Raw genomic sequence first — 13,470 nt, 5'->3', positions numbered from 1 at the left:
ATTATGGGAATGCCCCAACTTATCAACAAGTTCTCCTGAGATTCTCCGGGAGCAGTGGCGGCTTGTGCTCCTCAGTTCGGAGATTCAAGACCAAAAATGGGCTATCCAGCAGGCCAGAGAGGCTGTATCGAGACAAAGTCTCCCAGTACCTCCTTGTGCGGTATAGCCCGGACTACAAACATGCCGGATATGAAAATAAAGTTTATTCATCATCATCATCATCATCATCATCGTCATCATCATCATCCAGGTTTGCCCTGAGTGGTTTTGGTAAAGTTCTCTGCATGAAACTTTTTTTTTTTTTTTGTCAAAGCACCATGCTACAAGATGTTGAACTCCCTAGTTAAACCTTTGAAGTGATGCTGCCGAGGTCTTCCTATTAGAAAAATTTTCATTTTGTAGCACATTGGATCAGCAAAATTTTCCATTTAGAGCGCTTTCAAGCGGCGAATTTTTTTATTTTGGAGCAACCTGGAGCAGCTAACTTCACATTCCGGAGGAGAAGCAAGTTGCATTTACATTACAGGACATGAATATTCTGGGTCTCTTGTGAAGAGCTTGAAATATTTGGATTCTTTGCGAACCTCATGGAGCCAATAATCTTAGAATCGCTCCTTATTTCAGTTTATGATGGTAGAGTAATGGTGTCATACTGTTGAGCATTTTAGAAACACTTGTCCAGTGATTATTTTTGTAGCAAATAAACAAAACACTGGTTGCATAAAATTGTACTTCATGAAATACCATTCTAAATACACCTACATGTGGCTATCGCCAGATATGGTAGAAAAACGGTGTGACGGAAAATTGTAGAGGCTCACACAGTCCCAACTGAATTTTCTCAAGATGACTTCAAGGATAAAGAAAGGTTCTCTTTAGGCTTGTGAAAATATTGAAATATTAGAATTCACTTTGATTCGAATTTAAATTATCGAATATCTCGAAGTATTCGAATTGAACGAATAAGGGTATACTAGACCGCATGTAACTGCCAGTAAAGGTGGTTTCACTACAGTATAGCGGTGCTAAGCTGTAAAAGTACCTAATCGGAGAAAATTTGCTTTGTCGCGATTGATTGATTGATTTGTGGGATTTAATTAACGTCCCAAAACCACAATTTGATTATGAGAGACGCGTAGTGGAGGGCTCCGGAAATTTTGACCACCTGGGGTTCTTTAACGTGCACCCAAATCTGAGTACACGGGCCTACAACATTTCCGCCTCCATCGGAAATGCAGCCGCCACAGCCGGGATTTGATCCCGTGACCTGTGGGTCTGCAGCCGAGTACCTTAGCCACTAGACCACCGTAGCGGGGCTGCTTTGTCGCGAAACCTACTTCAAATTTAAAGGGCCCTGCAACACTTTTTGGGCATGGTCAGTTAACGCTGCCGATTTGTAGTCGAAGCTACCAAAATCACATGCACTAAATATTAAAGCGCAGCACATGACATGGTATTCACAATAAATTCTCAAAGTTGGATAAACATTGCTGTGTTCCCTCGGCAAATGACGCCAGAATGTCAAAAATCATTCGTCACAGTCATTGTACCAGCCATCGGCTAATTTGAGCATGGGGCGCTCGGTCGTTACTGTGGCCACCGCGGGGGGCCACGAATTGTCCACGCATACATGCGAGATCGCGCTGAAAAGCCGCGTATTCAAAGAAAAACAAAAGGAGAACAAGTGCTCAAGGCCACGACGCTCATGTGACGTATTTTCTTTCCCTATGCCATCTCTCCCGGCTTTGCTTCCTTTCGTCGGGAGGAGAAAAGAGAATGCAATTGCAACATGTGGCAAATCTTTGCAACTCCGCACATACTTACTGGACAGATTCTAAAAATTTTTGCGGCAGTTAATTCATAAGGCAATAAGCTTCTTTAGTGAATCCATTCTATGGCTACTTGAAAAACAGTTGCAGGGTCCCTTTGAATGAACATATTCAAAAATCAATTGATAATTTTTTAAGCTTAAAAGCTTGTTTTGCCAACTTATACACTCTAACTGTAATAAATAATGTCACACATTTTACAGGTTTATCACTTGACTTTTACCGCAAGTCAAATCCTACTACTTTTAAAAGTTGTTCCGACTTCCTCAAAATGGAAAAAATAAAGAAAGCTCTTGCATGGAGGCCTTGTTCGAAAAAAAAAACAATATTGTGCAGGTTTGGTCATGATAAATATGCCCATTTCTCTTTACACATCATATATTCTCTTTGAATTCGATTCGAAGTCATTTGACCAAAACCACTACTTACTTCGACTTCGCTTCAAACTTAAAATTCCCTATTTGCACAAGTCTAGTTCTTTTTCTTCACAACTGATTAGAGTGCTGGCTGTAACATGAAGTCATTTAGCTAGTCTTATAATGCCAACCTCCTCCGGTACTCATCTCTCTGTGGTGAAACTACACGATTTATATATATATATATATATATATATATATATATATATATATAAGGAAAAGAAGTGTGCACCTAAGGTTGTAAGTTCGATTCCTGCTCACGGCTGGTTATTTTTTCATCCACTTTTCTTTCTTCTTATTTATATTCCATTGGTTTTAATAACTTCCCCTGTACATTCCTTGGCATTACTGTCTGTTAGATCTCAGTAATATTGTGTTAAAACACGGAAAAACAAGCCCTTAGGTGCACACTTCTTTTCCTTATATATATATATATATATATAAGGAAAAGAAGTGTGCACCTAAGGGCTTGTTTTTCCGTGTTTTAACACAATATTACTGAGATCTAACAGACAGTAATGCCAAGGAATGTACAGGGGAAGTTATTAAAACCAATGGAATATAAATAAGAAGAAAGAAAAGTGGATGAAAAAATAACCAGCCGTGAGCAGGAATCGAACTTACAACCTTCGAATAACGCGTTCGATGCTCTAACCACTGAGCTACCACAGCGGCCTTCCCTCCATCCACTTTTTTGGGTTTATATGTGAATTTAGAAGTAGAAGTGACAGTCAGCGCCATCTATAAGCCAAACGACGAGTGTGAAAACACTCTTATGCACATGTTTGGCGTCACGTAGCATGTGAACTTATGAGCGGGCAGCTGCTTAATTGTCCCTCTTATACAACCTAAACACACCAAGTCTGCCATTACGAGACCCTCGTTCAATGAAATAAGGGAAAGAAGTGTATACCTTCTCGAGCATCGAATGCGTTATTCGAAGGTCGTAGGTTCGATTCCTGCTCACAACTGGTTATTTTTTCATCCACTTTTCTTTCTTTTTATTTACATTCCATTGGTTCTAATAACTTCCCCTGTACATTCCTTGGCATTACTGTCTGTTAGATCTCATTAATATTGTTTTAAAACACGGAAAAACGAGCCCTTAGGTATACACTTCTTTCCCTTATTTCATTGAACGAGGCTCTCATAATGGCAGACTTGGTGTGTTTAGGTTGTATAAGAGGGACAATTATTCAGCTGCCCGCTCATAATAAGTTCAAGTGCTACGTGACGCCAAACATGCGCATAAGAGTGTTTTCACACTCGTTGTTTGGCTTATAAATGGCGCTCACTGTCACTCCTACTCCTAAATTCACATATAAACCCAAAAAAGTGGATGGAGGGAAGGCCGCTGTGGTAGCTCAGTGGTTAGAGCATCGAACGCGTTATTCGAAGGTCGTAGGTTCGATTCCTGCTCACGGCTGGTTATTTTTTCATCCACTTTTCTTTCTTCTTATTTACATTCCATTGGTTCTAATAACTTCCCCTGTACATTCCTTGGCATTACTGTCTGTTAGATCTCATTAACATTGTGTTAAAACACGGAAAAACGAGCCCTTAGCTATACACTTCTTTCCCTTATTTAATTGAACGAAGCTCTCGTGATGGCAGACTTGGTGTGTTTAGGTTGTATAAGAGGGACAATTAATCAGCTGCCCGCTCATAATAAGTTCACGTGCTACGTGACGCCAAACATGCGCATAAGAGTGTTTTCACACTCGTCGTTTGGCTTATAGATGGCGCTGACTGTCACTCCTACTTCTAAATTCACATATAAACCCAAAAAAGTGGATGGAGGGAAGACCGCTGTGGTAGCTCAGTGGTTAGAGCGTCGAACGCGTCAATTGAAGGTCGTAGTTCGATTCCTGCTCACGGCTGGTTGTTTTTTCATCCACTTTTCTTTCTTCTTATTTACATTCCATTGGTTCTAATAACTTCCCCTGTACATTCGTTGGCATTACTGTCTGTTAGATCTCATATATATATATATATATATATAAAATTCTTTTTTTTCCCTCGGTAATGTTTTTTGTGGCTTGGGTGTTCTGTCTACACTCCAAAAACTCCCTATAATACCCTCTAAAAACACACAGTATGACCTAACACACAGTATGACCATGTTTGGTATCATTACAGCATCTCTGTTTACATATTTCTGAAGAAAACGGTCTAGGTCTGAAGAAAACCAAATGGCTGGCTGGGGGCCCTAGACAAGTCTGATTCTATTGGTATGTGCATTGGCGTGCAAGAGGTGTTTCGGGGGTCTCTAGCCATCCAAGTCACTGTACCGATATTAAACGCCGCGCGTGCAGCTAGCTTTTGCGAGTGCTGGCTGGGGGCCCTAGACAAGTCTGATTCTATTGGTACGTGCATTGGCGTGCAAGAGGTGTTTCGGGGGTCTCTAGCCATCCAAGTCACTGTACCGATATTAAACGCCGTGCGTGCAGCTAGCTTTTGCGAGTGCGTGGACCTTGGCAATGGCAATCCCGCCACTGGCGCTCCTCACGGATGACGTCAAGCCTTATTATTTGGTATATCAATACAATTTGTTGGTATTGCATTCATTGCTGAGAGTGAAACTAAAGAAATTGTATTTTTGGGACCTGATATCGCGTAACAAGAATGCTGCCTAAATGATCACTCCAGTCGCAGAAGCGGTTTTCGTGTAGTCAGTTATCTAAATATGAAGCAGAGGTTAGTAGCACAGAAAGCTTATGAGCAGTCTCATTGCACCTCGAGATAGCACGCGCCAGCGACTCCACCCTTCAAGCGATGCAGCCTACCCCCCCCCCCCCCCACACACACACACTCTCTTGAAAACAAAGCAATAAGTGCGATGCCGTGATATTGAATTTTTTTTTTCATTTAATCGTCAACTATTGACCCTGAAAAGCAAGAGGTGGACATGTAACAAGACATAGTCGCTTCACACGCCTTCTGACACAAGAGCCGCTGGCGATGGCTTCATTACTGAAAGCTGCACATATTAAAGCCACATTGTGGCTGCTCATATCAGGAGCCATGCTTTTACTTATAAAACATTAAAAAAAGCATGTGAAATTTTTGAATTCGGACCTTAGCAACCTCGAGTTCAAAAGGGCAGGGTGTTTTAGGGGCTTTTACCTTAACAGCAATTACAAACGCAAATGGATAAAGTATATTTAAGGAAAATTATCAACGCCTACCCATTGTTTGCGTGTTCTGTGGACGTGACGCACAGAAAATTAGATCGCGATGTCCAGAAGTAGACGTGACACACATTCTGACAGCACGCGCGCAGTTATTTTAGTGTAAATTACTTTAATTACGTTCCACACAACTCTTCAAATGAGCTATCAGCAGCATTCCTGGAACGGCTGACATCCGCCAACTTAGGACGCACACACAATCGCCGTTTATTTAGGAGAATAATTCTAGGTATGCGATTGCGACCTTGGTGGCCCCGAGAGCAAGGTTCACATGTTTCGGCGCACCGGCGTGGCTGTTGCCGGTGACAGACGCTTCCAAATCCGACTTTGGCGCATGGCGCAATTTCCATTGATATTATCAGAATGGTGTAGTAAATCTGATTTGGTGCACTTTGGCACAGTTGGCGCAGGAGTAGGATCACTGCTTTTGTGTGACAGTGAGACACATACGTCCCACTTTTCTGTCTGAATAAAAAAGTTTCTGCCACATCAGCCATTGAAATCAGCACGTTAAGTCATTCATATCTTGCCCAAGTATTCCTAACCTCGAGAAAAATTGTTTTACTACACTTTTGAAGGGTGCATGTGGTAACACAAGGGCGTTGAATTTCGGTCAATCCTTCATGATAGCTTCTGAATTTTCCCATATTTTACATTAACCTTGACTTCTTGATCACTAAAACACTGCTGTACATATGGAATTTTCAGACATTCCCCATCACTGACCTTCACTGTGACATAACATCTTTATGAGTTTATAATCCATTTAAAACAATATAATTTGCTTATTATTTATGTGGATGAATCGATAATTGTTTAGCCTAATTGCTTTTGCAAATTTGAGTAAAATTAGCAACCACTCAAAAAAAAATTTCAATTCTTTTGATACGGTGAGAAAATGGCCATTTTTCGTAGGTATCAGAAAAAAATATTTTGCCGGTATAAAAAATATTTCAGTATTCATTGCAGCAAATCATGTCTTTTGCAAAAAAATATGTTGAAGAGCAAGAAGGATGTTATGGAACAAATAAAAATCCCAATGTATGTAAAATTTTATTGCCAGTTGATAAACACAGCAATAAAAAACTCTGCCTGTGCAAAAGCATTCAAAACAAAGAAAATTCAGAGAATAATTTTAAAGATAAATGACCTATAAATAAAGTCGAACCCCTTTATAAGAGACACTGATATAAGTGACAAATGGGGATAAGAGACACCAGTGTGCCTAAAGCAAAATACAGGTTGATAGGAAAATGCGCACATGGTACCCTGGTTATAAGAGACATCTCGTATAAGAGACAAGAATTGCTGCCCAGAGCATGCCTCTTATAAAGGGTTTGAACTGTAGCATAAAAAATAATGAGTGCTCTACACAATGCTGCTATTACCATTCATTAAGAAAACCTAAAATGAAGTACTGCTTTATTGCTCATGCTATGCAGTGAAGTATTTCATGGCTTTTGGTAAGACACAGGTGCACTCATCCACTTTTCGCACGAAATATTTGCTTTTCATGAAAAAAGCCAGCTAATGTTCTATTAGAGATCGATGTTTAGGATGTGAACAATGTCTATATAAACCAAAAGTCCAATGAACTTCGCCAGTAGGTCTGGCATTTCAAATATGCAACCAAGCATATTTATTTGTATTCTTGCAAATTGTATTGGTCACCACCAGAGTGACAAAAAAAAGAGAAGGAAATCACACGTGGTCTATAAAACGTCTCATGATGTTTCATAGGGACCCAAAGTTCAAGTTTGCGGAGCGACGACACCACTGCGCAGCGGCTCTGGCGGCAAGCTCAGGGGAATTGGGGAGCAGAGTGCGCAGGCGCTTCAATGAGTTTACTGCAGCCGGAATACGTGCGGCACGCGTTTTTGAGTTGGTGCGGGGAACTTCAGCAGCATGCCGTCAGCTTGGCGTGCCAGAACAAGACGCTCGCTGGTTGACGTTGCTTTTCCGCGATGGAAGAAGCGGCCACACGGAATCGTCAGCGAGGTCCGAAGTATTGTTCTGTGCCACGAGAATGAAGACAGCACCAAGTCACGCGATCTACCTGTAAAACTATTGGTTGCCGAACAAGTCTTACGGGAGAGAAAGAAAACGAGCATGGATCCTCGCGGTTAAAGGAATAAAGTTCTAGCTCTGTCTCGCCTTCCGTATTGATTGTGTGAATTAACTTGAAATCATTTGTTTCGACTAGTGCCTGAATCAGTACGTAACACGGCACGTCCATGCAACAGCGGCAGTAATAATAGCTCACCGTCTCCTCGCATTGTGAAAGTCCAGTTACAGTCATATGTTGAAGCAACTTTGGGTTTTCATTCCTTGTGTTTGTGAGATGTAGCTGTCATTGTTGAATGTTCACATTCGCATAAGTCATACCACGGTTAGCGTTGCGTTGTTGATTGCTTTTAACTGAACTACACACATTGTCAAAGGTTCACCTCCTGCAATTCACGCATCGTGAAGCTTGCATCATCGCGCCAGAACGAACGTCTGTGCATTTTCAGCAAACTGACATCGCATTCCTGGTTTGTTCTATTTTTGTCGCTTCATTAGGGTGGTATTTATTTCAGCTGCTGAACTGAACTGGCACTTATACATTCGGAGATGTGCGGTTTTCTTTCTCGCCCACCACAAAAGAGAGCATTTTATGTAATGTGCTACGCTCTGTAGAGTGCTTTTACTGTATGTTTCCGTGCGCGCTAATTGCGTAATCTCATCCCGCACCTCATATCACATCGTTCTTGAAATTCGGCACCTATCACGCTGAGCCGCGTTTGCACAGCAGGCCTTATACAGTCAATATTTTCATAAAATCGGAGTGCAAGCTCGACGCAAAAATTGGGGGAGGGGGGAAACGAAGGTAAAGTTCCACTCACTCCGCAATGGTTAAAACTATGCTAGCTGCCTTGCAGGTTAGTCAAAGGGTGATGCTCCAGTGATACAAAGCACACGACTCTAGCCTGATCAGGCTTTTTAGTGCTATGGCCGTGTCATCTTTATTTTTCACACACTGCGAAAGTTTGTTCACGACAGTACACGTCTGCTACTGCCAGCGTGCACATCGAAACAGCGATCATGTTTTTCATTGCCGTTAACGTATAACATCGATAGCATGCGTGGCTTCATTTCACACTGCATATAGACCATTAGGTATATTTAACGTATCAGAGGAGGAAGCTTACCTCCACTTATCATACACGGTAATGTTGCAGACTTCGGAAATACATTTCGCGTTAAGTCCGGCGTCATCGCCATCTGCTCCACAACGTAAATATGATTAACCAACTTTTCTGATTTCATTACCTTTGCTTCTCGAAGTGGCCATACAGCTAGCTGGAAGATTTTTTTAAGAGGTAGGCAGCGCTTCACATGCAGCGCGAGAGCCCTGCACGTGCACGGTAAACGAGAGGTATCGCGGCAGAAAAAAGAGAAAACGTGTGACCTACATCCCAAATTTTCATTCTTCTGCCAGAGATGGAGCTGCATGTCGAGAGTCGTAGCGCTACAAAGTGTTGTTTTGGGTCCCTATGGTGGAAGGCTGAGATGAGCTCAGGGCAGCCTTCTTGGCTTGAAGAGAAACTTGACAGCCGGTGCCAACACATCGCGCCCGGGCGACGTGTGTACTTTGGACGTAACCAGAGTAGCTCTAATACTGCGTACAACGGTCAGCAACGACACACCCGTAGCACAGGGGACCACCTGAGGCCGCAAACGAAAGCGACCCCTGAACAGCAACGAAGGTCCAAAGTAGATGCAAAACATTGTTGCCTTTAACACTTGAAACTGGGTTCATGTCATTTTCAGACTCCAAGATCGTCTCCTAGTCACTGAATTTAGGTGTGGTTGAAAGATAGCTTCAAGCGGCACACACATGGTGATGCCAAGGGCGTGACTAACAACACCGAATGCAGTCTGCCTGATTAAACAAGCAAAGGGAAACCAAATGTGCTGGAAACTGGCTGAAACGGCCATCTTGACATATTGTAGATGTGGCGGACCTTCGGAAGTAAGCTATAATAGAATAAATCTTCCCTTGCTCTAAACAACTCTAAAGTGAATAGGAGGTGTTAACTTCAAGTATTTGTCAGCGTTCAACGCTGTCAGGTTGAGAAGTTCAGACTATAATTTGATATTCAATTTCAAGTGGTCATTTAACTACAAAGCTTTAATGTTACTGAAGCATAACCGCGAGTGACACTCATTTCTCTCAAGTACACATTGCTTCAGACAAAAATCTAAAAAATTGCCGTGTAGCAAAAACAGGCAAATCAAAACTGTTTCTGAAAATTCAGTGGCTGGTTTAACAACTAGGAGGTGCTAGGTGCACGAGACACAAATCCAACATGCTTAAATCGGCAATTCAAAGCATCAATCACCGGTGATCGATTTCACTGGTTTCATCAATCACCAGTTTAACAACTAGGAGGTGCTAGGTGCACAAGACACAAATCCAACATGCCCAAATTGGAAATTCAAAGCATCAATCACCGGTGATGGATTTGAATAGGCATGGCAACGAAAGACTTAATAATAAGCTATAAGCAATGTTCCGACTCGACGAAACTGCATATTTCATAATATGCAATCGCAGCTCTTCGCCTGATGCCTAGTGCTTCAGGTGTGGTATGAAACGATGCCTTCACACATACCTGCCAAATGTAGTGGTGTAGAATTTCTGCCTTGAGAGTCTCTACAATTAATATTTTCAGTAGTCACCAGCTTCATGACCCTTGCAAGATTGCCCTTTTTAGCAGCATCTAGAAGTGCAGCATCACCTGAATAAAAAGAAGACAAAAATAGGTTTGGCCCAAGGCACACAAAATTAAACCTTGGGATAATAAATCAATCTAAAAATTTTTTAATAGTATTTCAAGGCCAATTCACAGATGTGGTACCAAAAGCATCATTTTAAATGCATATCAATCACTTAAATTTACTGATGGTGGTGTATGGCATCCCTTTAAATCAATCTAAAAAAGTTTGTATAGTACTTCAAGGCCAATTCACAGATGTGGTACCAAAAGCATCATTTTAAATGCATATCAATCACTTAAATTTACTGATGGTGGTGTATGGCATTCCTTTAGGTTGTGACAAGTTTGACAATCTGGTCGATGTGTCGATGCTCGGTTGAGGGAGCATGAAAATTTTCTACCCTCGGGCAATGGTGGTAACTTGCTGTTGCATTGCAAGTTGTGTGGTTGTACGCCCCTCTTTGATAAGGAGACAATTTTAGCTAAGACTAAAATACAGCATGAACGAGAAATTATTGAGGCATTTCATATCTGGAAAGTTGGTGCAGACAACTGTGTTAATGCAGCTTCGGTTTCTCTCACCAGAAAGAATGTTTGTTTCTAGCACAGCGTTGAATTGCTTAGATTAGCTGGCTTGGTTTTTTTGTTTGTTTTTGGAGCGTGCGCTGTACGGACTTGGGAGGAAAGCTTTTTCCGAAACGCGAGTTCTTAGTGCCACGTCTCTGCTCTTTGTCTCTGTTTCTGCCCCTCCGTTTTTTCCGCTTTCGACGTTCTGGGGCTTCTTTTGTAGTTAACTAAGTACAGTCAAACCATGTTAGTGCGTACCCACTTTATGCAAACAAACGGTTAAAACATAGTTGCGACAAATTTCCTACGTCTCATAAAAACTAATGCATTTCGGGCCGCTTAAGCCATAATGTTCGGCCTATGCCTACCGGTTAGTGTGTACTAACTGCGTAAAGCGATAACATTTCGCGCAACAAAATTTTACTGCTCTACTGAACTTTGCTGACGCGACAATGTGCCGTGAATGGTTTTCAGTCATGTTGATAAGTGCGGAGATCAGCCGATAAACTGCTTCGACTTCTGCGCGATTGCGGCGATGACATTGCAAGTAACCATCAGGGAAAAAACAAAGGCGAGGTGGTGACCACCGACAAACGCGCCAATATAACTTATCGCCGGCGAAAAGCCTTATCACAGTAAACATCCCGGTCATCTGCTCAGGCACGCATGTGGCGTACCGTCACTTCAGGCCTACAAAACGTGTGCCGCAAAAAAAAAACACACAGAAACCCCCGGCCTGCCTCGTTGAGTTGCATGCAGTTACAGAAGAGCACTCAACGTGAAGTTTTTGGAGATACTCATTGATGGGCACCCACTTTCCTTCAAAGTTGGCTCCGGCGCCGAAGCTTTGGTTGTACCCAGTACGTTTTCAGGTGTCCCCTCGAAGCTTCAATATCCCAAGAGAGTTGAAAGGCCCGAGCAAAAACATCCTACCGGTCATAGGCACTTATGTCGCTACTCTGTCTTGGCACGGCAAGTCAACCAAGCAGCTTCTTTACGTCCTAGCAACCAAGACAGTCTTGCTGCTAGGCTTCCCAACAATCCAAGCCCTCTGTGTCTGAACGTTTCTCAATGAAGTTGCGAGGACTTCATAGCCCAGGGGTGACTTGTATCTCAATCCTAATCTCTTTCGAGGATTTGGGACGTTCCCTGACGCCTACACTATCATACTGCAAACGCCTTTTCCTTCGAGCGTACCCTGGCGACATCCAACTCCCTCTCCAAGACTTCGTCAAGACAGCTAGACAAGCTGGAACCGGAAAGCATGATTCGCTGGGTGGACACACCAAGTGATGAGCTGTATTGATTGTCGTCCCCAAGGCCTTAGACGGTTATCGCCTGCGCGCAGACTTGACTCACCTTAATAAGGTGATTGTTCACGAGCGCCACATGCTTCCTACAATGAAACAATGCCTCATTCTGCTTGGAGAGACAACAATTTTTTTTAAGTTAAGACGCTACGTCAAGCTTCCACCTGGCCAAGCTGTCCCCCAAGTCCCAAAAATTGACTACGTTCATTACCTCATTTGGACGCTATTGTTTTCTCCGGCTACCGTTTTGGTTTACAAAAAGACTTGTTTTTGGGCAAGTTGGTGCATACTTGGAGCAGACGACTGACATGCAAAATCATTTCGTGAAACAGGAGGAGCAGATCTTTCTTCTCTTCTGCTCCTCCTGTTTCACGAAATGTTTTTTGCGCCTCACTCATCTGCACCAAGTTTGGGATTACGTCTGCACAGGAGAACATCCAGCAGCCGATGTCTCGGATCCTGAAAGGCCAAGTGTGTGTGGTGAACATGATCCACGACATTCTCGTCTTTCGGAAGACACGCTCCGAACATGACAGTCGTCTCAGACAATTTATGGACTGGCTAGAAAAGACAAAAGTCTCGCTCAACCGCACAATCTGTTCGTTTTCCACTTCTAGAGCTAAGTTCCTGGGCGTCATGATCAGCGCGAAAGGCATTTCTCCTTACCCAGACAAGGTTGCGGCGATCCAAACCATGAATAAACCTGAAGATGTCGCAAGAGTTCGTCATTTCCTAGGCCTTGTAAACCACATTGGACGCTTCTTGCCACCTGTTTCGGAGGTGACAGCGCCAACTAAGGCACTGCTGCTCAAGAAGTCTGCCTGGACTAAGGGCCCAGCGCAGCAGTCTGCCTTTTCCCAACTAAAGAAGCTACTGTGCTCAGGCCTATGCGTGGTTCGGTACAACATCAAATACAAGACCACAATCTCTGCTGACGTCAGCTCCTACAGTCTCGGGGCAGTACTTCTCCACGAACATCAAGCATCACGAACATCAAGCAGTTGCTTTTGCATCATGCTCCCTCACGCCCACAGAATGTCGGTACAGTCAAACCAAAGAAGAAGCTTTGGCAGCTGGCAGGGCGGTACAAAGATTCGAGGAATACGTCAGCGGACTTTACCTTTTTGGCGAGATAAACCACCAACCGTTATTGGTACTCTATGGTTCCATGGAAGTTGATATACTGCCACCTCGGATCTAGCGATTTCACTTGAAGCTCATGTGCTTCCAGTACCAAGTACTCTACATACAAGAGAAGCTGTTAACAACTGCAAATACACTTTTGCGCACACCACTGGATTCTTATTCATCCAACCGGGTGAATCAAGTCGAGCTCTTTGCCCAAGAAGTTGTTCGCTCCTTCCCAGACATCATCTCTTCATAGCTCCAGCACC

At 42.9% G+C, this 13,470-nt stretch overlaps 1 protein-coding gene across 3 annotated transcripts in view; it reads right to left on the bottom strand.

The window, feature by feature from the left end:
- Tnks (tankyrase) overlaps positions 1-13,470 on the bottom strand; it is a 246,530-nt gene that overhangs the window by 92,561 nt on the left and 140,499 nt on the right. For all 3 annotated transcript variants that reach the window (XM_037426582.2, XM_075881808.1, XM_075881807.1), the window contains exon 16: positions 10,095-10,220. In XM_037426582.2, coding sequence (XP_037282479.2) covers positions 10,095-10,220 — 126 coding nt within the window. The remainder of the gene's footprint in view (positions 1-10,094; positions 10,221-13,470) is intronic.

This window comes from Rhipicephalus microplus, chromosome X (assembly GCF_043290135.1).
Source record: "Rhipicephalus microplus isolate Deutch F79 chromosome X, USDA_Rmic, whole genome shotgun sequence".
NCBI classification, from domain to species: Eukaryota; Metazoa; Arthropoda; class Arachnida; order Ixodida; family Ixodidae; genus Rhipicephalus; species Rhipicephalus microplus.
Note: the sequence above shows the minus strand (reverse complement) of the source record. Positions and strands in the feature narration are given on the sequence as shown.